The sequence below is a fragment of the Polypterus senegalus genome, chromosome 18 (genome assembly GCF_016835505.1).
Source record: "Polypterus senegalus isolate Bchr_013 chromosome 18, ASM1683550v1, whole genome shotgun sequence".
Classification (NCBI taxonomy): domain Eukaryota; kingdom Metazoa; phylum Chordata; class Cladistia; order Polypteriformes; family Polypteridae; genus Polypterus; species Polypterus senegalus.
The window spans coordinates 34,979,940-35,005,642 of record NC_053171.1 but is presented as its reverse complement, the minus strand read 5'-3'; the positions used below and the strand labels follow the sequence as shown (position 1 = coordinate 35,005,642).

The 25,703-nt window shown below is 40.3% G+C and overlaps 1 protein-coding gene across 1 annotated transcript in view; it reads right to left on the bottom strand.

The window, feature by feature from the left end:
* The window catches only part of LOC120519091 (spectrin beta chain, erythrocytic-like), a 147,161-nt gene that overhangs the window by 63,943 nt on the left and 57,515 nt on the right, over positions 1-25,703 (bottom strand). Inside the window, exons 20-32 of the mRNA XM_039742188.1 lie at positions 23,840-23,979; positions 20,635-20,734; positions 20,248-20,418; positions 17,481-17,645; positions 14,804-15,030; positions 13,759-13,945; positions 13,089-13,289; positions 11,752-11,868; positions 8,666-8,832; positions 7,150-7,282; positions 6,602-6,747; positions 3,386-3,500; positions 2,890-3,000 (exon numbers count right to left, since the gene is read on the bottom strand). Coding sequence (XP_039598122.1) covers positions 2,890-3,000; positions 3,386-3,500; positions 6,602-6,747; positions 7,150-7,282; positions 8,666-8,832; positions 11,752-11,868; positions 13,089-13,289; positions 13,759-13,945; positions 14,804-15,030; positions 17,481-17,645; positions 20,248-20,418; positions 20,635-20,734; positions 23,840-23,979 — 1,980 coding nt within the window. The remainder of the gene's footprint in view (positions 1-2,889; positions 3,001-3,385; positions 3,501-6,601; positions 6,748-7,149; positions 7,283-8,665; positions 8,833-11,751; positions 11,869-13,088; positions 13,290-13,758; positions 13,946-14,803; positions 15,031-17,480; positions 17,646-20,247; positions 20,419-20,634; positions 20,735-23,839; positions 23,980-25,703) is intronic.

Genomic DNA, 25,703 nt, shown 5'->3' with positions numbered 1-25,703 from the left:
ATATTCTTCTTCACCGTCTGCAATACACCCTTGGACTTTCAGGAACTGTTCAAAATTGGTTTACATCTTATTTGACCGGTAGAACTGAGTATGTCGCACTTGGCAGCGCAAAATCTCACACCCATAATGTTACCTGTGGTGTTCCACAGGGCTCTGTGTTGGGCCCCATCCTTTTCAACATCTATATGCTCCCCCTTGGAAGTGTCATTAGCAGACATGGTTTTTCTTTTCATTGTTATGCCGATGACACTCAGCTTTATCTTAGGACTACTCCCACCTCCTCTACTGCTCCTCTGCCAACATCTGCACTGACTATTTGTTTGGAGGAAATAGAGGCATGGATGAGGCTCAACTTCCTTCAGCTAAACAGATCTAAAACAGAAGCCATTTTAGTTGGCACACCACACCAGCTTCGTTCCACTACCATCACCAGTATCACCTTCTCTGGAAAAAAGATACCTCTTTCTACATTTGTTACAAACTTGGGTGTTAAAATGGATTCTCAACTAACTTTTGACACCCACATTAAACATCTCTGTAAGTCATCTTTTCACCATCTCAGGAACATTGCTAAACTCCGTCCAACAATTACCCTGGCAGATGCAGAGAGGCTTGTCCATGCCTTTGTCTCGTCCAGGTTGGATTACTGTAATGCGCTCCTCATTGGGATTCCTGGCAAGAGTATCCAGAGACTCCAGTACATTCAGAACAGCGCTGCCAGGATCCTGATGAGGGTGCAAAAGCATAACCACATCACTCCTATCTTGAAAACCCTTCACTGGCTCCCTGTACCACTTAGAATTGAGTACAAGGTTTCCCTCCTTACCCATCAGTGCATTTATGGATCTGCTCCCCTGTATTTACAGGAACTCCTTATCCCTCATACTTCCTCACGCACCCTCCGCTCTGTGCATACCAACACTCTTCAAGTTCCCAGAACTAAACTTAGCAGTATGGGTGATCGAGCCTTTTCTTCGGTGGCGCCGAGGCTGTGGAATTCCCTCCCCGACTACTTGAGAGCCCCACAGTCAATCGATGCCTTCAAACGAAACCTCAATATTTATCTTTTTAGAAAGGCTTTTTGTTAAATTATTTCTATAGATTTTTTTGCTTGTTAATTTTATTCTTCTTTTGTAGCACTTTGAGATTGTTAAATATAAAGCACGATATAAATAAAATCTATTATTATTTATTATTAGACAACATTTGAACTAAATTCAAACTTTTGAATGCATTAAACGCACTAACAGCAAGATTTTGAGTTCTACCAGATGGAACTAACGCGAGTGATACGAGATATCACTTGTAATGTCCTATACCATGCTATTAACACGTGAACTGGAAGACACCCAATCCACCTTCTATAACTCAGTGGGAAAGTGATGTTCTATATTGCCTAGAACAGGAAAAAATCTAATTCTCCTTAAGATGATCTGTTCATAACATATTCAAAATGTGACAAGAACTCATTAATATAAGTCTAAAGTAAGCATTCCAAGTCATGCTGAACTTTCTTATTCTACTTGATACTTCATAGTATATAAAGAATATTTTATACGGGGCTCCCTTTTCTTCTTTTTGGGTGGGGGCTGAATTTCAACTGGAATAAAAGTGAGTTTTCAATGGAGGATGCTGCTTCCGTAGTTAGGGGTTATCAGGGTCTTGGGGTACCTGAGCCTGTTTTTACATTTATGTTGACTTTTGCTTTGCATCCTTCCACATCATAACCTTTCGTTTATGGGGGAGGAGTGAAAGCTTTTTTAAAAATTTTGATCTCTGGTTTTTGATGGATCTCGACGTTTTATGGTCCCCTGATAGCAAAACATTGGTATCTTGAAGATGGACGTGTGTCTGTCTGTCTGTGTGTCATGGAGGACGGTCTAGAGCTAAAATGGCTGGACGGAAAAATACCAAACTCAAAACTTACGCCTGTTATGAGATGACAATGTGCTGATTAGTTTTAGAATCAAATCATGCAAGAGAAAGAGGCACCCTAGGGGAACCATGAAATTACTTTTTGATAATATCTAGAGAATATTGGCAAATACTGTAATTCTGCAATTAATTATGAATTTGTCAATTGCTGTCATAATGACCTACTTTATGATTTGAAAGATCAGCATCGGAGCTGTAAATAATTACTGAAATGTTATAGAATAGTTCAGGTAACTTGGTTCTTAGGGCGCAAACCCTACTGACACTCACGTCAAACTTTTTTCTTGTTTCAAAAGTTTCTTTTTTCTGTCTTTTGCGTGGTTACTGGTTTGCAATTTGCAGAAACATGCCTGTCAGTAACAATCTCAAATGCTGCACAGTAGCCCAGTAGGAGTTACTAGACATGTGGCCATGTCATCAGAGGGGTCGTTTTATACAGCATAGAAATATTTGGTGATCTCAGCTTCCTCATCTCAATATTGACATGATAAGAAAAGAATTTACTGTTTAAAAAAAAAACTGTGGAGAAATCAGGAGGAATAATTGGGTGTGTAATAAATTCGGTGTTTAGCACTAAAAAGAGTTAACTTGTGTTTATAAATCAAAGGGAATCCCAGACAAAAATCAGATTTAATAAGAAGAAAGCTAAAAACAACTTAGTATGGGGAAAAGCAAACCCAGTATATGGAAGAGGTACAGAATAATGAGGAACAATAGGAAAATTAATTGAAATGAATGAATGTATTTGAATAGACGCACTGAAGAAGTTCCTTTGACTTTGTTAAGCAACTAATAAACTTAACTCTTGCCAGTCAAGAATAACAACATAATAATGAAGGCAGAACACAATCATCATTTGGCTGGCCAGACCACAACAAAGGCCTTTCAAACCTCAGTCTTGTTGTGACTTTAAAAATCTGTTTGCTCAATGGCCTCACTTGAAAAAGCACTGACCTGTTGCTCATTGCCAGACAGCTCGTGCTCCAGCTCTTCATGTTTGCGTAGCTGTTTTTGTACCCCATGCAAATCTTTGGCGATATCATCAGGGATGCTCTTATGTTTCTCCTAAGTGGAACAGAAGATGAGATTAGGTATGAATTACAAGCCTGCATTGCAAACTATTCTGTTGACAGACACTCAATCCATTCTTCAGCTAACATCATAACAAAGAAACACAACCAAGTGAAGTCCTCAAGCAAACGCAATGGCTGCCTTTTCTCTCAAAGTCTACACAAGTCAAGAGGCCTATAGCTAGCAAAACGTTGTCCCCTTGCATGTAAAAAGTGACGTTACTTTTACTTATGACAAAAAGACAAATGTCAGAGTCTCACAGGTAATTTAGATTCTGTTATTTGGAGTCCGTTGGTGTCCTAAAGGATTGTGGCCATCCAATTCCAATTCCACAAGTGCGTAAAAGAGTGAGGCTGAAAAAGAACCTCCATTAACTGACCTCAATAAGAGACAGAGCATCTGTAAGGTCCCTGAAACATTTGTGAATCGTCTCTGCAGCCTGCAGGGTCTCTCCTCGGGCACGGGTCTGTTCCAGAAGCTCTTTCCAGGCTGATCTATAACAGAAAACAACAAAGTCACACACGTAATCTTGACACTCAGTAATATGGCTGAATGCTGCCATCCTGATTACATTGTTGGCTCCACTGCTCTTCTGGAGATACTCTGGTGTGTGTGTGTGTGTGTGTGTGTGTGTGTGTGTGTGTGTGTGTGTGTGTGTGTGTGTATACATGTGTATAGAGTATGTGTATGTAAAAGGACAAAGAATTCAATACATGGACCCAGAAGGTCGGCCAAGGCCACCCTCACTATTACATTGCACTCCTCTTCATCAGCCCTCACAGTGTCTCGGACTCTGACTAACGGAGCAGATGAGGTTTAATAAACTTCAGCAGCATCACCACTCACTCATAAGAAACAAAGTTTATTGTCATCCTTCAAGGTCCTCTTGACAGCACTAGGTTCACATTTATTTCCACAAACACCTGTCAATGTGTCTTGTTTGGTTCCAACATGGTGCCTGAAGGTCTGCCACTTTCTATTCCACTTTAGCTCCCATTTCTCATCATTTTATCAGCATAGGGTTTACACCATTTTTGTTTCAATGTATTTTTCCTTGTGATGTTGTAATGCTTCATCAATATGGTGGTAAAGTCCATCTTTGTTCTCATTTCTTCTTCTTTCTCAATGTTGAAGCGATTCTTTATCAGGATGGGAGTTGAGCTCCTCTCTGTTCTAATTTAGCCTTTTCTCAGCATTTGAGGAACTCTTTATTCAGTATGATGGTGGACCTCTGATTTATCTTTTTTCTCAGTGTTGTTGTTGTCTCACTTTTATTCATTTTTTTCTCAGCGTGTTGTCAGTGAGATGGTCGGTGCCATTTTGCTCTAATTGGACTTTTTTGTTCAGTATTTGTGTAATGCTTCAATAGCCTAAAGAAGGCTCACTTTATCATTTTAATTTATCTTTTATCTGCTGGCTCAACACTTCCTCAGTATGATGGTTTCCCCTGTTCGGTCATTGTCTTAGCATGTCTTTCTCATCACTGAGATGGGCTCCAGAGTTGAAACTGCACTAGTGGCCAATGTGATCCTGTGATCTGTCAGCCTGAGTTTGTAGAAGTATACTTCCTTTTAGTGTACACACACACACACCCATTTCTACAATATATGGCATTCCCATGCATACATCAGATTTGCTAAAGGCTTAAAGACTTTTTGTAGGAGTCGTGAGGACATGCAGACTGTAAAAACGGGCTTTAAAGTAGGTGCCCATTTCACTTTTTGGCAGATGAAGATTAAACATGTAGCTGCTCGAGCTGATAATCAGATGGGCTACAAGCAGCCTTGAAAGTAGAATGGCAACAAGAGACAGAAAGATGAATAAAGACGGAGAGAACTGCAAGAGCTCAAGAAGGCCATTAAAAGGCTCTGCTTTACAGGCGCTGATGCGTTCCTTGTTTCTAATGGTCATCAGATGGTCAATGGCTCATAGAGGTTCCACTGTGTTAGCAGGAAAGAGACCACGCACAGAAGAATGTATGTTCTTATTTTTGGAAATAAATAATGTAGAAAGTATAAAAGGGCTGTTAGACATTACTGAAAGAGGAAGCCTTTTTGAAATGCACTAATGGGAAACATCCCAACAGACCTGTGCCTAAAAGAAATGAGGCTGACCAAGGCCAGCATTACCACTTAGGACAACTTGGCGTTCAACTAGGGTAGCAGAATTTGGAGGGGCACCACTTCTTATGAAAGAATGCAGACCCTGACCTATGAACATTCAACTGTCCAACTCCCATTAAACTTGTTGTACTTTTGTATAGGACTTTTAGATGTTATCAGTGTTTGGTCTTAATGGCTGATGAACTACACAAGCCCTTTACTGGTGGTCTTTGAAATGCCAGGATGCACCGTACTCCACTTCCCAGAGGCTTTCTTTACGCTGAACATCTTTGTTTTCTTTATTATTTTCTTTGGGTGCATCGGTGTGCTCTCCCTATCTCCCTGTCTGCCACTGTGCCACCGTGCCGCCTGCCTGCTTTACATTACTATAATTCTAAACTTACATTAATGTGAATAATCTGTGAAATTAAAGAAAAACTGTAATTCTCAGCAGCCTCATCTTTGGAGAGTGAACCAGCTCAAAGAAAGAAGAAATCATTTCAAAGTTTGCAAAGAGGAATTTAAGAAAAAAACACTTAAATTTCAGTTATTTGTATTTTTATAATAGCAATGGTGGGGAGCAATTACACTGTCGTCTAGCGCACACCCTCAATAGACTATTGTGAAGATGAACATAAATCATCAAAGACCACAATAAATGACTGCAATGCGACTGTGCTGTTCAAAGGCTTTTCTTCAGTTGTATGCATTCTATGCATACGGTATATTATATTATAAACTGTAATGTTAGTTAAATATACAGTGGTGGGCAAAAGTAGGTTTACTTTTACGAGTACGTGAGGCCGGCACTTACAAGACTGAATCTCAGTGCACTGTGCCATTGTGACATTCATTTGAGTTAATAAAGCTATTGTAATAATCATAACCTGTATGTCTTTTTCTATATGAACATCTGTAAACCTACTGTTGCCTACCCCTGTTTATACAACATATCATTTCTTTTCATATTTCACTTGTCCTAAAATCTCCACCATGGTTACCATGATAGAATACGTTCAGGTTCAAGCATCAGCTACGAGCCTAAAAGAACACATTCCCAGGGATCATGCGCCACCTGTTGGATACAAGCTGGTATAGCATGTCAACAACATAAAAGATCCCATTTTTAATGTATTTTCTTTCCATGTTTTTAAATTTCTTATTAGTTGTGTTGTCTTTTATTCTGTTATTACTGGCATTTTCTTTTTATTTGTATTTACTGCCAATTTAAAAGTGTGTCTCCTTTACTTCTAAGGTAATGCTTTAAGGTCATTTAGGTAGGTGTTGCCCCACCTTAAGAGTTAATCCTTCATCATTTGAATTTGTGTCTTGTAATCCTGTGATCTGTGAAAGGCACCATATAGAGTACCACCATGGTTTGCCTGGCTGATGTTCGTGGGCCAAGTCATCTTATATTGAAATTCTCCATAATAATTCCTATTATATCACTCAAATAGTGAGTGCTTATCTTTTATTAATTTCATTCATTTTACCTCAGATGATCTTGAGTCTGCTGGATGGCCCTGGACTGCGGGTGCCCGTGGACAATAAGAGAATCGGCGAGGTCTTGACAGGCTTTGATCCTCTCCTCTCCCAACTCCACCTGTCGCTGGAACCCTTCAAACTTTGCTCTCAGTTGCTGTGAAATGTTAAGAAAAGACGTCTTGTCAAAATGTATTCATTTAGTGTCTTAGAAATGTAAGCAGAACAAATAAAGGCACACTGGCAGCAAGCAGAGTGTTTCCTTTTCTTTCCTATTAAAGCGAATGGCCCCAAGTATGTAAATGGCTCAAAGATACTGCAGTCAGTACTGCCGCTCCACCGGGCTGCACACAGGTTATGGTCCCATCAGGGATGTCTTCTGTGTGGAGACTGCATGATCTCCACTTATTTATGTGGGCTTCCCCTGGGAAATTGTGGGTTAGGCTAAGTTAAAACTGGCATGCTGTGAGGGCATCCCATCCAAGGCTGATTCCTCTGTATCTCATCACAAGCCTACTATGGTGAAAGTGTGGGTTCTTAAAATGTAGAGACTTCTTACCTGAACATGTTCATAATTATTCCCATAATCCTCAGAGGCAGCTATCTGGCACTGCTGAGCTATCCATTCTTCCAGTTCTGAAGACTCTCGAGTGTACTCATGGAAATGGAGAGCTTCCTCCAAGCGTTGCGCCCTGACCACAGACAGACAGACACAGAGAAGACAGGCAGCATGAACTGGACAGAAGTGTGAAGAGCAGACCCTGAAGCCAAACCGCGGCTCAAACAGCCACAAGTATCACTGACAGTCCCAACAGCGTTGTGTTCTGCCGCACAGCAGCATGTCTGGCCCAGCGGTACGCTTAACTTCGGACTTTCTCCAAGGTTACTTACAGTGATTTAGGAGCCAAGTAACAGTACAGCCAATGGGAAAATGGATTTCTGATGCATTAGTGAAACCTTTTCAAGCAAAGCAGTTTCTTCATGAAAGAGTAAAAAATGGAAAATGGAAAATCACATACATCAGCCTCAGTTGACAATAGTGAGCCGCTATTGGTAAGTGTTTAAGAGCACAGAGATTGGGAGAACTGGTTTGGAAAGCCATGGCAGGGACAATGTGAGCTTCTGGGGACTGCAAGGAAATCTGTTAACCTCTAAGGGGCGAAGGTCCCACTCACATCAGGTCTTAGCTGCTGGATTACAATAAGCTGTGTTCAGAGGGTCTGGGTCTGCAGTACGTCAAGGACATCTGGAGTGTTTTGTGTATTGTTTAGTTCTTTAAAACTAACATTCGATTTTGTTTATTTACTTCTCTTCCACTTTGCCACATTTTATGATGTCCCGTTTGTCACAGACACTTTCTTATTGGGTCTCTGCCTGCATGAAGATGTCATATGGCAACCTACTGGACACCATCTTATTTAAGTGGTCCCGTATCTGAATTTTGAATTAAAATAAAGAAAAGGCTTTTTGTTAAAAGTACAACATTTTAAAAACTCCAGGTTTTTTGGGTTTTGCCTTCACAGTTGTGAATCTCCCTATGCCCTTTAATGAAAGTTTTCAAATCTTTACCACTTTCATTTTTGTTATGAACAGACATACTCACTGAATCACAGAGCGTAATGGAGACAGATACACGTAGATGACATGCAATAACAAATATCTGTCCACCTTTCCACTGGCCTGAACCATTGAATCCAACAGTAGGACCCCGAGAGTCCAGCAGCACCGGGCAGTAGACAATGTGCCATCCCAACATGGTGGGTGTGGGGGCAGTCCTTCCCAGGGCACAGCCTGGGCTTATTTAGTGCTGCCAGTCACCCTAACCTAATGAAACTGCAGGATCCAGACTTAAAGAAAGTGAGCAAACCCCTGAGAGACCATGCCAGCGCTGAAGATTCAAATGCCTCCTGGATCTGTGAGATATAACGATACAGGCTGAATATAACTCAGCGTTCCATTTAGAAATGCTGAGGATTCTTGCCAAATTCACAATATTTCCCGTTTCCTCTTCAAACTTCAACAAATGAAGTTAAAAAGCCAAAGCAACAAGGCGCTCTTTGGGCCACAACTCTTACCGTGTGGTAGCCAAGTGATGCAGTTTGCTCAGCTGGCTCTGAATGCGATCCTGTGGCCAGTCCACCTCGTCAAAGCCAAGTTCAAAGACACCACGTGCAGCCTTGTCCATGGCATTCTGTAGCTCCAGGGCTTGGTTATTGAGAGCTTCAATCTGACTTTTCAGGACCTGCAGAATTATTAACGGATATTATTAGGTTTATATAACACAACATCCAAGATTACAATATCCCGCAGCTGGAAAGATTACAAATTAAGGAGTAGTAGCTAACGAGAAATAAAAGGAGTAGAACAATAAATCACACTTTACAAAATGACTCCAATGAAGAACTAGCAGCTTTTACCAAGGGCTTTACACCTCTAGATAACATAAATACTGTGCGTTACTCTACTGACCCAGCATCCTGCTGTACAAATAGTAGAGGTAATGTGACCTACTGAACAGATGTGTTGTAATGAGTAGCCAGACGATATTCTGAAATGATCCCTTTTCTGCATCCCTAAACTGATTTTAGGGCACTTTGTTTGCATAGTCCAGAGTTCATTTTCTAAAATAGTTGTAATTTCTGTAAAATCTGAACAGGTTTTGGATTGTCCACCACTAGTGCTGAGCGTAACAGGGGCATTTTCATTTTTTATGCAGTTTTGTGACTCTGACACTAATATTAGTCTCACTAGCAATTTCACAATTGTAAAATGAGAAACTCCTTAAAAAGAGGATTTTAGGGCTAGGTTTAAATGCTTTTGGGGGAAGAAAACAACTGACACTGCTCCCTAAAGACTTGTCTACCTGCATAAAATCAATTCTATTCATGCCTTTCATTGAAATCACCTCAGAGGTGCAGTAGTTTTTTAAAAATGTCAAATGCTGCATATTTTACAGCCAGAGACGCACCAAAATACACCACCGTACACATTATTGTGTTTTCTGTAATACCAAACGCCACCCTGTTACCTAGCAACCACTCTTTCCTGTTTCCCGATCCCAGGGTTTTCACACGCAACAAGCGCCAAGGAGCTTTGAGTTTCATTTCAGGCTCTGGTGCATCTTCAGGACTGTAATCACTAAGACTGTCTTCATAACTGGCAAAGTGGGCATCACAGTACAAACTGCAACAACCATCACAACACACAATAAGCTGTCTACACACCTGACACGAGTCCAGTGATGTTGTTTTTCTATAGATCTTTAGGTTATTGATCTTTAAATAAAGACTAAATGACAGGTAGACACGTGGAATTAATGTATGAAAATTCTTCCTGACAGGACATACGTAAACACCTTTCTTCTTGTGTCAATAGCACAAATACCAATGAATACGAAATGCCGTTTATTCTGTGAATTTCTTTTGCTATGTTATTTAAGAGACCCCCACGATCTGAGACTCATAGATAAGGACTCAATCACTAAGACTTGATCACAACTGTGAAGATAACACGCAGATGGAGTTTTGCTGCAAATTAAATTTCACGTAAGTGGTTTCGCTTATTACTATCCGCCCATTTACCTACATCTTCTCATTAACATGTGGGCAGCACGTTTACTTGACAGAGACTTGATCAGACACTTCTAGGTAATTTCCATAAACAAGCTGGTGACCCTGTTAATGTCCACAGTTGTGACACATTGAAATAAAGAAGGCCTTTGTCATCAAAGCAGATCCTTTATATTACACACCAGTTATAAAAATGAACTCATATTATGAACGAATGGTGTGGGCTACTTTTAAGTGTCCTTACTGTTTCCAGAAATAAATACATTCATTTTTGGAAAACTTGATCCTTAAATGAAATGAAACAAGGACTAAGTCTTCTTTCCAGGCCCAAAGTGCAAACTTGACAGTAAAGCTATAATAAAGCTAAACTTTCCTCTTAAATCTCACACTAGCAGTTGACATCAAAGTTACACTTGTCTCCGGGTTCTCTTCACTCAGGTGACAATCTCATTATTGGTGACCTCCACCGGGGTCTTGGGACTCGACGTCCCTGAACAGAGCCAGAAAGCCACTGTTTTGGCCAACTGAGCCAAAGGAGAATTCCATCAGTTCATTGAGATTCTGACACCGAGTGTGTTTCTTCTTCATAACTGGCTCATTCTTTTGTTCCCTGTTACACGCTTGCTTTTCTGGTTGCAAAGAATTTGAAACACTCTTTTGTTTTAATTGACTGAACTACTGAAAGGGAGTCCCGACTAGAACAAGAAAACAAGAACATAATACCGATCTCTGGACACTTTCCTTTGACTTCCTTTTTCATTCAGAATGATTTTTTTTATTATTGTTTTAAGACTGTTAATGGTCTAGCACGGATTTGCAGCTTTCAAAATCCACTGTTGATTTCCTGTGATTGAAACAAAGCATTCACTTACTGCGATGTGAATCAAATATGGTATGGAAACCTATCAGGTGTACATTAGCAGGACTGCACATCAAATGTCATGGATGATATTGTTACAGCTGAGACTGGGTTCACTCTCATTTGACTCCCATTTGAGACAAAAAACCTTTGGGTCACTCCAGTGAGGAGCAGATACACAAGCAAACTAACCAGCTCAGATACAATAGAACTTTTCTGTTGCACTCTCTGATTTAATCTGTCATTCTTTGGACTGAGATTAGGTTCTCCTATAGTAGCATTGAAAACCTAGGACTGACACCCAGCATGGAGTGGATGCACAAGTGAAACACACAACTGAGCTAAACAGGTTTTTGTGTCATTCAGTCACCTTGAATTGATGTTATCTGCTAAGGTGGGATGTCTCTATACATAATACCCGGGCACTCTCACAGTATGGCCGTTGCTGCTATTCAAGATCTTCTGGGACACCCTTACTAAATGAACCCACAATTAACAATAAAAGATTTTTGCTTAAATGCATCTAAGCCATTTAAGCTCTTATCTGTTACAGATTAATTAAGCATCATACTTTAAAACATGTTACAAAAACATTAATTTTTCAATAGATTCTTTACTGCTTTTATATCTCCATTATGTTTCACATCATGGATTATTCTTGTAAATTCAAATGCTACATTTTCAGACCCTGCTTATTCCAATAACATCCAATATGTGAAGATGTAAATGTTACCTTCTGCTGCTTCAGGAGGTTAAGGGTGGCCGAGCTGTTTTTGCCATAGTCATCACTGCTGACTAGTGAATGGATCTCAGCGGCTCTGGACTCCAACTCTGCTGCTTCCAGATGGAGCTGTGCAGGCAGCACAAGTACAAACATGAAAAGCAAAGAGTCATAAAAAAAGAAGAGTGAGGGAGCTGTGAATCGGCCAACACAAGCATGAGGAGACCAGGTAAAGAATAAGCACTTAGCAAATCATGTAGGAAAAGGCACAAAGCAAACTGGATGTTTCATTAAGAAGTGACCAAATATAGGCAGCATTGTTAAGGAAAGACCTGGCCAAAAACCGAGTCATTAATCAAACAAGCAAAAGCAAAAAAAAATAAGAAGCTAAAGCCATTCAACGACCAAGGTAAAGAGCTGTAGGGCCTTTGGGGACTGCTCTGTAACTGCAGTCAAGCAACTGGTACTGACAGGCAGGCTAAAGATAAATGGCAAGCTACTTGGTGCGGGCAGCAGTGTGGTAGTGACTGAGGCATGATGAATAACTGGTAACTCAACACAGTATAAAATGGAAAGATCATCTGTCCATTCTTTTATGACCTCATTTACACACTATATGGTTGTGGGATTCTTTCCCAGCAGCCCATCAAAGGACTCCGCAACTCACAGTTAGCCTGGCGGCTTTAGTCCTAGTCTATATGTGTCTTAAGATGTTGTAGCAAGAAGGTTATTTTATGCCAATATAATCTGTGAAATTTACTTCAAAGATTTACAAATGAGCCGAGAAAGAGAGACAGACTACCATAGATAGGTAGAAAACAGGTGAAGGACACACAGAAAGGTTATTTTAAATAGTGCTGATAGATCAAAATAGAGACTGAGTCTGTAGAAGTCATAAATGATGAGAACATGTCAAGATGTTATTTTGGCACACAGCCCATCTAGCAGTTGCCCATATATGACAAGAATTTTATGAATATGTAATTATGTGAGTGTTTATAATAATAAGGAGCCAGAACAACGTCAGAAGCATCTCACTATGCCATTGACATTCCTTGCTGGATGGGACATTGGATTGTCAGCATTCTCCCACTTGGCTGTGATTTCCCTTGACTTCTCTCTGGTTTGAATATGTATGTATACATGATTATACATTGTATTCTGGGAATGAATGTTATCTTTTAAAGCAAGTTAAACACATAGATTTGTTTTTGTATTATATTTCTCTCTTGTAATTATTTACCGCCATGGGTAAAAAAGGGACGGTATTGACTCTAGTCTGTTTGGCACCCTGCTGGATATACATGTTTTGTTCCCCAGAGAGTAACATCTACACACTTGTGCCTTACCTGCTGCAAGGCCACAGATTGCTTCAGCCTTCTTGTCCTTTCTTTGCACATTTCCTCCAGCAGATCCCATGCTTTCCGCAGTTCTTCACACCTCTGTGTGATATCTGCTTCTGCAAACTGCTGTGATTGGCTCATAGAAGACCCCTGTTCCAGGATGCGTAGAATGTGCTGTTTGTGAGCACTGACCTCTGCTTGCAGTTCCTGAGGAGATAATCCGAGAGAGACCACTGAAATTACAAAAGGGTGGTACTAAGACATATCATAAACCTGGCCATTGATTGGCTCTTACAGAGACCGTTTTGAGAGATGCGCCAAATTTGGAGTCTTTGATCAGAAGCCTAACATGACATTTCATTTATACTGAAAATGAAAATACGTCACCATTAGACCCAGACATCTGTCTTCTCTACTCTGCTCAGTAGTTTGACGATAAAAACTATCCTCAGCCTGACAGAATGGACAAATTCTTAGATGGTCAATAAAGATTAGAGAGAAAGAAATGAGCAAACAATGGCCCACAGTAGACACGATCATCTAGTTTCTGGTGCCACTTCACAATCACTGCTACCCACTATGCCCAAAAGTCACTCTACATTTTAGCATTTTTCCTTTCTTACCTATTCTCCAGTAAATGGGTGTAATGGCATCTTAAGTGCACTACTCTCCTTACCTTGTGCTTCTGCAGCAGACTCTGAGCTGAGTCCAGTGATCTGCCATAGTTGGATGAGCTGGCTGAAGGTTGGCGCTCTGATATCCAGCTGAGCTCCAGGTCCAGATCATGACAGAACTCATAAAAAGCAACTGAGGTCAACAGCTGTGCCCGTCTCTTATCCAGTGGTTGTTGTAGGGACTCAAAGCTGTCAAACACAACAATATTAAAGGAACTGTTTTCCCCCCATTTGCTTTCACACTCATTGAATCTTTCTGTAAGGAAACATCAATGTTCTGTTAGAAACACTTTGATAAAATGGCCACTAAACCATTCGCTACAGAATATTCTAAATGGTGATGTTCTGTTTCAGAATTGTTTGATCAAGTCATCATAAGACAGCTTGGTAGCAGTTTAGGTAAAATGCTTAAAGTTAGAGTTTGGAATTTTTGATGTTGACATTTTTTTTTCCATAATCGTGGATTACATTAATTTGCTAAGTGAAGTGAAAACCTACAGTTGTAATCAATTGGGAACCTGAAAACATAAAATTTAAGCTTGGAAATTTGAAGCTCAGAGTGTTAATTCATGATTTGGGATTTCGCCCATATTAGAAAACTTCATCTCCATACTGTTTTCACAAAGCTATAGTTGATTTTGAGATATTCTGCCATTGTGTTAAGAAGTTTGCCTGTCCACTTCACTGCAATCCTCTCTTCACATGTGCCAACCGTCCACCCACAGGGTTGTGGTTACTTTCAGGTGGAAAAATAAGTTTGGTCTGAACAATATTGAACTGTCTTATGAAGGTTTGTCAGAGCTGACAGGTAAAGGCCTAACGGTTGTACTCAATTAGAGGAGCTCCATGGGATATCTTGGGCTAACGTGGCCACTGCCTAATATAGCAAAGAACCATAGAAACAGCCTCAGAGAGGACCACAATACTACATCCTCTTTAAAATCTGGTTTAGCACAGTGAGAGCTGAAGCAAGTGGCAGGTCTAAACTTTAAATCTACTTTGCTAAATCAATGGCTGCTTTAGAGGCACATTTTTCCCCACACTTACCGCTGGAGATATGCCTGTGTCTCCTTTTGGATTTCTCTGGAGTTGAAATGGTTGGTAGCCATCTTCTTAGCATGAGACATGATGGTGTTCATTTTTTCAGACAGCTCACGTTTCTCATTCTCGAGCTGTTGGTGCTCCTTCAGCAGCTGCCGGCTGGATCGAAGGTCATGCCCTTCAGTTGCATTTTGCAACATCTTTTCAATGGCTTCAATGTTCTCCTTTGCTTCCTAGTATAGGGGATGAGGATCAGTCTATGAATTGTAATTCCATTCATTTCCTAACTGGCTTAATTCAGCTGAGAGTCATGGGGGTCAGAGTTTGACACAACTCTTGACAGGGTGCAAGTTCTTTGTAGGGCACAAACTCTCACTCACTAATGCAAGGCCAATTTAGGGTCATCAGATACAGCATCACGCATGTCTTTAGGATCTTGGGGGAAATCCAGAGTATTATTAATCATTGAGTTATAGAATTTTCACAGAATGGTTAAAGGGTACGTTCTGTATTTTTCAAGCCAAAGTTATTTCTTCACAGACATGCTATATATGCGTTTGCCACACAAAATTGTGTTTTAAAGTTAAGTATTTGCTATAAAGTTTAAAAAATGCAGTCCTTGTGTTTCACAATGCAACCTTATGGAGCACGAGGAGCCACTGGAAAATAAAAACCTAAAAACTTACGGATGAAATGGCAAAAGTTTTGCTATAAGAAAACACGCCTGCTATGTTTCTGATGCATGTTTGTGACAACAAAAGAGATAATCACTTTATCACATATTTCTGGTACGATTTTTCTTGAGATTTCATACATATTAGAACACGTCAACTCCATACATTTATAATTGATTTTGAGATATTCTGCCATTGTTTTAAGAAGTCTGCCTGCCAACTTCACCGCAATCCTCACTGCAAGGCATACGTTTTCTATTCCAGCGGTTCTCAAAAAATCAATCGTCAAAATTCATTTTTTACATTTTTATTTCAAATTTAAATTTGAAAGCATATTATTGCAACAAATGCATTATAACTAAAATTAAAATAAAACATTTCTAAGGCATAGATCTAATGACTAATATGTGCCTGCTTTAAAGTCCACAGCCTGTCCAGGTTTGGTTTGATTTTCGACATACGACACCCTGAGCTTCTTTTCTATTTGAAGTTTGTTTCTATGACGAATGGCGCTGCTGCTGCTGGTTTTATAGTTGCATATTTTCAATCCAGAAAGTTCGAGACGTATCGATATCTGTCACGAATATTTGGGTAACAGTAGATCAGGTGATAATGCTGCACGACTCCATAACATTGGCAGCGTAGCAGATTGACTTCATCAGTGTCCTTGTTTATGAGATTTGTAAAAATTAAAACATATTTATTCGTTTCTTTACATAAAAAAATAATTAAATAAGAATAAATAATGTATTCTTTGTTTTTGGGATTAGAATTACATGTGTACCAAATCTACACAAGGGATTTTAACAGTTATTAAAGCACTTTAAAAAAAAAAAAATTGCAAATATTTCATCGAAGTTAGCCAAACACATGCAAATCTTAGGAAGTGAAATTGATAGGATACCGTGACACCGCATGAGTATCATACCTTTGTTAGTTGTATCATGGGTTATTCTCATCTATCTTATATTATGCAGGGGGCGCAGAATTATACCAGGTAGAAAAGGGGGGGCGCGAAATACGAAAGTTTGAGAACTGCTGCTCCATTCACTCATGTGAGTTCTCACGTAAATACGTCACTAAATCAAACCGATACCAACCAGGTGCCACAAAAACATTACTGTGATTTGGTCTTTTGAGAGAAAACCACGCCATGGGGGATGAAAGGTTATTGTGGAAGAAGACAAGTGATGAACAAGCATGCACAGCTGTCCTTCTTTTAAAATGGTTGAATCTCATAATATTGGTGCTTTCTTGTTCAAAAGAGACACGTATAAGCTATTTTACAAAGTATGTTTAATCGCAAGATGCAGATCAATACCCAATAACTGTCTTGGCTTGAAAAATGGACGTATTCAGTGAGTTTTTAGGATTTTGTTTTCAGAGTCTTCCATGCCCAATAAGGCTTTATAATAAAATGGTAGGACTGGCAAAGTATTTTTTAAAACGTGTAGAAAATGCTTAACTTGAGAACACAATTTTATGTGGCAAATGCATGCATACCATGTTTGTGAAAAAATGCCAAACTTATGCTTTAAAAAAGAAAGCATGGGTAAAAGTAATAGGATAAAACTAAATATCTTTCAGTATGTGATAAATTACAGTCTAATAAACTTTGAAGATCTCACACCAGTAAAGGTGAAGTGGGAGCAAAATTACAGAATGAGATGACAAATATGGAAGCATCATCAGCCCGGACTGGGACAGAAAATTCAACTACAAATATCACTGATTACAGAGCAAGAAGGTGAGCTTTTAGACATTATTTGAATTAAACCCCAACAGAGCATTTTCAACAGACCTTGACGGGGGGGCAAAACAAGGAGGAATGGCGTCACTAGCTATGGCGCTTTGCACATGATGCATGCACATGTTTTCCAGGTTCTCCAGTTTCTTACAGAGCATCATTTGTGGTAGGTCTGGAGTAAGCGTAGTGTGGTGTGTACAATTTAAACTAAGGTCTGTTTCCTTTTTCAGCAGGAAGTGCACCGATTCATCGGAGTCCTCACCTGCAGGAGCTCAGTTAGCTGCTCTTGTTGACCTGCCTGCCGCAGTTTGTCTCCTTTGTCCATCATCTTCCGCTGGAGTGCCAGCCACCTGTTACACACCTCCTTTGTCTTCTCTTTGATGATGTCACTGGCATAATGTCCATCAGCCAACAGGGTTTCACATGCCTAAATCCCAAGGCATTACAATGGATATGATGAAGAGAACAAATGAAAGCCAAGGCAGACATTCATGCTGTACGCACATGCATAGTGAGTTGCTTACCGGTAGACCAACTCATAAATAGGCTTCTACCTTCTTTTAAACTCTAATATATCAGAATAAAATGAAATATATTTAAAGTTAAACTTTGAAATGCATTTCAAATTAAATATTTAAATACATTTCAAATTAAGCAATAAATATATAAGAGGGTCAAACGAAAAGTAATGAGGATATTGGAGTTAATAATGAATGGCCAACTATGTTGACAAGTAGAATTGTAATCAACAGTTCTATCAGCTTGCACCTCAACAAAAGGCCTCAGTTCATAGTTAAATGTGAGAATATGGACATTCTGATTCACTACCATGCAGTAATTACATTTCTGGTGGAGGAGTAAAATGCTATGGCTGAAATTCACTCACATTGCACATAGGAAGATGCTTGAATTGGCACAAGTAGTGTCAGACAGTGGATAAAACATTTTAATGATGACAACAAGTACTTTCCTGCAAACTGCCTGTACCAAAAGCAACAAAGTATAAATGTATGCACTTATCTGGAAGAAGCAATGCATGAAAATCAGAAAAAAATTAGGCTATGAGGGGGAAAACGCATCATGGTGAATTTCTAAACTAAGAATGTTATGATCAGAATGGGAATTTTAGAGCAAATTAATTACAGGGTCATAGATTTGATTAGAACAATTAAACTCATCATTGCTGGTTCACTTCTATCCTGAGACTAAGTGGGTGACCAAAGCAAATGGCTTAACATGCCTGTGCTGCAGCTGTAAGAAAATCCAAACAAGCAGAAGTAATGTATTCTGATCCTGTAAGCTACCGCGGAAAGAGAAATTGGCCTTACATACTGTATATGTATTATATTCTTACATTTGTGTATAATGATAGAAATTCACCATATGAAGAATAAATGTTCAAACTCATAATACTGAACTATAGTGAAATTACAAACTTTAGCAAAGATTGCTAACAAGTCCAAATCTCAGCTGTGTGATGAAATGCCAGCAATCAAGAGCATTGCAACTACTCTCAAACAAACCATAATGTTTGGCCATCCTGCTGAATTTGTCTCCCAAATCCACCAATTTTTCAGCTTGCCAGATAGAAAAGGAACAATCTAAAAAAAGTTAATCCTTCCACAATCCAGCAATTTCCTAAACCTGCCTGTTCAGTGCAGGCCTCACACAAACAAATATCCATACTGTATATACATCCTGGGCCAGTTTATAGGACTGTCAAAACACTTGGCCCGTATATCATCTGATTGTCAGAAAGACTCGCATAGACAATGGAGGAACGAGGTGACTGCAGAGTCTGAGTAGGCCAACATTGAAGCCCACACAGACAAAGACGGAGCTATTGTAGCACTAAATATCCTCATACTAGCCATCTACCTTGAGGCTCCCTTAAATGTATTCTGCTACTGTCACCCGCCATCTACAGTGCATAGTTTTCTTGAGTTTGCTCAGCAATCCATAAAATGGCATCTCTTTACCTCCTGTCACCTTAAGGAATTCCATTTTTTTTTTACAATTTTCATTTATTTTATTTCTTAAGTCTCCCTCTGAGACTTTCTACCTATTGAGCTTTTCTGAATTCTGTGATTTGTATTTAATCTAACTGATAGCCTCTTTGAAGCAGCTCTCCTTTTTCTCTCCGAATGTAAACTATTTCCATAAATCTTCCTACATCTTTTCAGACCCGTCTCCTCTTCCCAGTCAGTTATGCATCTTGACAGTCTGTTTATTCTTTAGTATCTCCTATCTTCGGCACTCATAAGTCTTACTTTTCCCTTATAGTTAATAACAAACACCTTAGCCTGTCAGCTTGTCCTTGCGAGAACACCAGTGTCATTAAGAATCATCTTATTCCACAACCATGCCATTGGTTTGGCTACAATTCTTCAACAATTCAACCTCAGATACCTCTGTTACGTCATCTTACCTAAATCATCTCCATCTTACAAATGCAGTGATTTCCTCTTTTTTTCTTAGTTTATTCACCTGATTTTCATTACGTTTATACTTCCGGTTAAGCCTCTCATGTGTGCTTTACCCTAAAATGTCTACCAAATCTGAACCAATTCACATTCCCGTTCCTCATGTCAGTGTCTTCCACTTTCTAAGATTATCTACTAAATCCCTCCATTCTTTATTGACACCTGCTACAGCTTATTGTATCTCCCTCTCTCCTAGACATTTTAGCTCACTGACTCCACTGACTATTCTCTCTTACAGATTTTCCCAGTGAGATATTCTCCTAACTTATCCTCACTTCATTCACTTAGCTCAGTATAATGTTATGCTCCTCCATATTTACACTCTTATTTCTTACACTTCCATGCAGAGCTCAATTTACTTTACCCACTTCTAGGTGTTTCATCCTATCAAAGTCACTCACAGTTTTCATACCTTTCTCCATCATCTACTAAATATATTTCCCTCTCTACCTCTAGATTCAGAGTTCTTTCATTTGTAGGCCATCTTGAGGGCCAGATACCTTAGCCATAATTTCATTTAATTTACCTCTGACGAGACCTGCTCACCTGCTTCAGTTCTTCCAAGCGCACTTCATTGGCGCTCATCTCCCGCTCGGCAGCCTCGTGCTTTTTCAGTTTGCGCAGCACATTGGTTGGGTCCCTATAGGACTCGTCCTCAGCGATTTTAAACTTTTCCTCCATCCACAAGTGAAGTTCCCCAGCATCACGGTTAAATTCCTGCCATTGAAAGTCCACAGATGACTAAAGATATTTTACAACGAATACATTTGCTGTGTTGGGTCGAGTTGAAGAAAAACCCTTGAGCTTTTAATGCACTTCAGTTTTTTTTAAAAAACGGTATTTGTCTTCAAGAAGATCCCAAAAATAACGTATGAAAACTTGAGTTAGTCAAAAGAGAAGCAAACTGCTTCCACTGGATCGGCACTAACTTACCTGAAATTTCTGCGACGCCTGCAGCATCTTCCTTCTCCTTTCACTTGCTTTTCCCAAATGCATCCTCCTGTTCTGAACAGCCTGCACCCTCTGCTTTATCCTGTGAAAGCAATTTATTCAATCCACAGCCACTGAAATTGCACATTCTGAGGTTATCAAGTCCTGCTACTTGCTTAACACAATGGCTTTTGTCCAATTCATCCATCCATCCATTCATTATCTAACCCGCTATATCCTAACTACAGGGTCACGGGGGTCTGCTGGAGCCAATCCCAGCCAACACAGGGCGCATGGCAGGAAACAAACCCCGGGCAGGGCGCCAGCCCACAGCAGGGCACATATCCACACACCAAGCACACACTAGGGACAATTTAGAATCGCCAATGCACCTAACCTGCATGTCTTTGGACTGTGGGAGGAAACTGGAGTACCCAAAGGAAACCTACGCAGACACGGGGAGAACATGCAAACTCCAAACAGGGAGGACCCGGGAAGTGAACCCAGGTCTCCTTACTGCGAGGCAGCAGTGCTACCCACTGCACCACTGTGCCGCCCTTGTCCAATTCAAATACTGTTATGTGTGTTGTGCAAGAGAGCCCTGTGGGGATCCTTCTGGTGGTCCATTGTTGGATGAACACTGAAATCTTACTCTGGAGCGGTGAAATTTACAACACAGGCACCAATTATCAAACACTATCACTTAGGATGTGTTTATCCTAACAGACTAATCGCATCATACTCATTTCAAACAGTAGAATAAACATGTCCCCAATGATGAAATTTCAATTGAAGGATGGCTACAGTGAGAGGCCTGCCAGCTTGTGTGTGTGCATCAGGAATCGTGGCCGAAAGCCATGCATTATGAATGTATTTGTGTTTTCATGGCGTCACAATGAATGTGCCTCTAAAGGTGCAAATGCAGAGTTCTTTATCATTGGGACCACTTTGATAAAAGTACAGATACATTCCAAATGCTGCCCCCAGGTATATTGTTGAAAGGTTGCATTTTCATAACTGTTCACACTTTAACTGTGTGGGTTTTGCATGTTATTCCTTTTCCCTCTAGTTTCATGCAACATCCCCAGGCATGTCTGCTGATTTGCTGTATTTGTTGTTTACTATGAATGAGTGTGTGTCCTATCAAGGGTTAATTCTTGCCTGGCAGCTGATGCTGATGGGACAAACTCTGACCGCCTGCAGCCCCCTCTAGTGGAATGTGCAGAATCATAAGATACTGTAGATGGATGGAGCATCTTATAAGGCCTGCATAACTGATGAGAAGGAAATGGCGCACATTATATGTACAATACAGTGCCTACAATAAGTACCCACCTTCTTGGAAGTGTTCATATTTATTACACAACTTTGAAGCACTGTGGAGTTGATTTTTTTTTCACTGATCAGCAGAAAAAAACACCTCTCGAATGTCAAATTGAAAACAGGTCACTACAAAATGGCCTAAATTGGTTGTAAATACAAAACACAAAATAAGTTTTCACCCTCTTCAAGTCAGCAATTAGTAGGAGATCCAGCTCTGTCAGGTGTCATGTTGATCATGAGTGCAGAGCCATTGACAAGCCCAGCCACAAATTGTCAGATCTGGACTCTGACTCGGCCCCTCCAGGACATTCACATGTTGTTTTTAAGCCGTTCCTGTGTAGCTTTAGGTTTGTGCTTAGGGTTGTGGTCCTGCTGGAACACAAATCTTCTCCCAAGGTTCAGATTTCTTGCAGACTGCTTCAGGTTTTTATTCAGGATTTCCTTCAGTTTTTCTTCATTCAATCCCCTCTCTAATCTCACAATTCTTTATCCTCATAGTCTGATGTTGCTACCAACATGCTTCACATTTTGATGATGTGCAGTGTTCAAACCTGCTATTAGAGTCTGATGGCCTAAAAGTTCCATGTTGGTGTAATCTGACCATAGATCTTCTATGTGCCTTCTGGAAACTCTAGCTGAGATGTCCTGTGTGTTTTTTCCATTTGTCCTTCTCCCATTAAGCTGAGACTGGTGAAGCACCTGGGCCACAGCTCTTGTCTGCACAGTCTCTCCCATCTCAGTCAGTCATCTTGTAACACCTTCAAAGTTCTCGTGGTTTCTTGGTGGCCTCCTTCACTAGTTGTCTCCTCGGTTTTTGTAGACTGCCTGCTCTTGGCAGATTTACAGCTGTGCCACACTTTCTCCATGTCTTTTCACTGAACTTTGAGGGATATTCAGTGATGTGGACATTTTCTCATTTCCATTCTGTGACCTGTGCTTTTCAATCACTTTTTCACAGAGTTGCATGAAGTGTTCTTTTGTTGTCACTGTGTAGTTAAGGCCATCACACTGGGTCACCACAAGTTTGCCCTTCCAGATAAGGGGCATTTATATTTCAACCAAAAGAGACCCCAGACTGGTGACCTCCATTTCACTAATTCTGTGACTTCTAAAACCAATGGGCTGCACGGATGATAATATAGGGATGTTATAATAAAAGCAGTGAATACCTATGTGACTGATTATTTTGTGTTTTATATTTTTAATTAACTCAGACCACTTTGCAGAGATCTGTCTTCACTTTGACATTAAAGACTCTTTTTCTGTTGATCGGTTTCAAAAATGCCAAATGAAGTCCACTGTGACTCAATGTTGCATAACAAGAACTTGTAAAAACTTCCAAGGGGATGAATACTTTTTATAGTCACTGAACAGAGGGGACTGTTACAATGGTTCAAATAATAGCCCTTCATTTATTCTTTTATATTGCGTATCTAATAACCTTATGTGTTCTCCTATAAAGAGAATTCATTATGATTGATTGTTCAAGCTACATGGCCCTCCATCAAACTGGCTGGCAGCCTTCATGTTCACATTTACTGCCACCCTGCCACTTGACGGAATGTTGTTGGAAATTCCCAGCAGTAGGTGCTGAGACAACCGCATGAGTTATTTTTCCTTTTTCTGGAGATCCTGGAATTTAAGACTAACTTGTGAATTGACAGTCACCGGTAAGGTTAGAATTACAGAATGTTTGTTTTCGTGTGTGACTTTTACTTGTTCTTACTCTTTTATATGTATCCACTTTAAGTGGATTAGTGTGAAAACAACATGAAAAGCAGTTAAAATTTATCAGCAAATAAATCAAGAGAAGGTCAGTGGTTTCCAAATTTCTCCACCCTGTCGCAGGGATGGCCAAGTGACCATCACTGACTACTATACTTACGTTTTCTCAGCATAGTGACCTTGTTGCCGGAGCTTCTCTGCTCGTTTTTCTAGAGCCGCAATCTTCTGGTCGAGTGCCTTCATCAGGTCCTCCAGCTCATCTTGTCTCCTCAAAAGGCTCTGCACACTGTCCACAGAGTCCTAAACAAGGGCAAAGTACATTAGACTTCATTCTGAAGACCACTTTCTGATGACTGAATTGTACTCTTGTGTGCTCTGTGCAGCTCCTGTTGGTGGTGCAGGTTATTAACAGCACTACATAAAATAAAGGCAAATCAATCAAATGCCAGCTCACTCATGTGCAGTCTGAGGTTTGCCTGCTCTGCTAGTGTTTGAGTGGATTTTTTCCCCAGTTTCCTCCCAAAGATTGACTGGGGACTCTAAACTGGGCTGCACTGTGATGGTCTGGCACGCTGTCCAGGTTTGGCATCTGCATTGAGTCCAGCAGTTCCATGAAAGGCTCTTTGTCCTCATATTGGTGTAAGCAAGTCTAAAAAATTAATAAGCTATGGATGGTTGATTTAGTAAGTAAGCTATTGCACGGATAGTGGAAAAATGCTTATTTATAAAATTTTAAATGTGACTGCCATGTAACTAACTTTCCTGACGTTTTTAACCATCAGCAATCTGTGATTTGTTGTGACCAAATGTTTATTGATATACAAATAAGAGTCAAGTAAGGGTCAAGGAAATCAATTTGGGTCAAGTATGAACAACCAAGGCAAGTGCCCATCAAGACCCCACCCTTCCCACTTGCATCTGCCTTCTAAGCGAAGACCCTAAAGGAACAAGGGGGATGACAGACATGGTGAGCCCAAAGCCAGTGGGGAAACAGAAGAAGAGACACATAAGAAATGAAGATGGGAGCATGACCTGGACCACCAGTCAGCAGACTGCCACTTTACAATATATGGGGCCAGATGACCTGGTGAAAGCTCAAATAAGATGAAAGAAAAAGGATTCCAAGAAATTTGAAGAGAGAGAATCAGCAAGAGGCTAAGATTACTTCAGTTATGGTGCTACAGAAAGGTGAGATCAAGAGTAGAGAGGTCCAGAATAAGATAAAGATGAAGCAAAAAGGATTATTAACAGAGAGATGGAATAGAAGATGAGTAGTTAGAGACTGCAGACCAAAAACATGACACTGGGAGGACAATCTCAAAACACATCAAGAAATGGGCCAGAGACATGAAGGGACACAAGTAACAAATGGGACCAGTGGTCAATCTGCTCTTCACAAAGCAGCTGATATAGAGACAGACAGACAGAGAGAGACAGAGAGAGAGAGAGAGAGAGAGAGAGAGGGGGGGGAGGGAATAGTCATTCCACCCAGATTGGAGGATGTTTCATTATCCATACAGAAGGCCAGTGCAACAACGTACATGGATTAGCTGGTGGGATGGAAAATAACTTTGTGCCCGGCTGGTATCATTTAGCAGACAGATTGAGAAAAGGCGAAGATCAGGACTCATTCCATCCCTCATATAATAGTTAGCAGTGGTTTTCATATGGTAACCCAGTCAGAAGACCCAAAGGGGTTCTTGGAAATTGGAGTCAGGAAGTGCAGCCCTTTGGGGGGTCCCTGACTATCATTAGAGGGCGCTGTTGGGAGAGGACTTCCCTATTTCTCTATGGCCCTGAAGTGTTTCCACAAGGATACAGCATAGCACAGGGAGCACACCCGGGTCTGACTTAAAAGCAGTCTGCAGCCTCAATTCATATGATTCAGAGTCAGGAGGCACTGGGCAACACTCACCATTGCACATAAGGAAGAATTGTTTGTTTATTGCTTAATTTATTGTACTTATTGTGGGCTGATTGTTTGAAAGGTGACTGAAGAAGTGCAGAATGTGAATACAAATCCT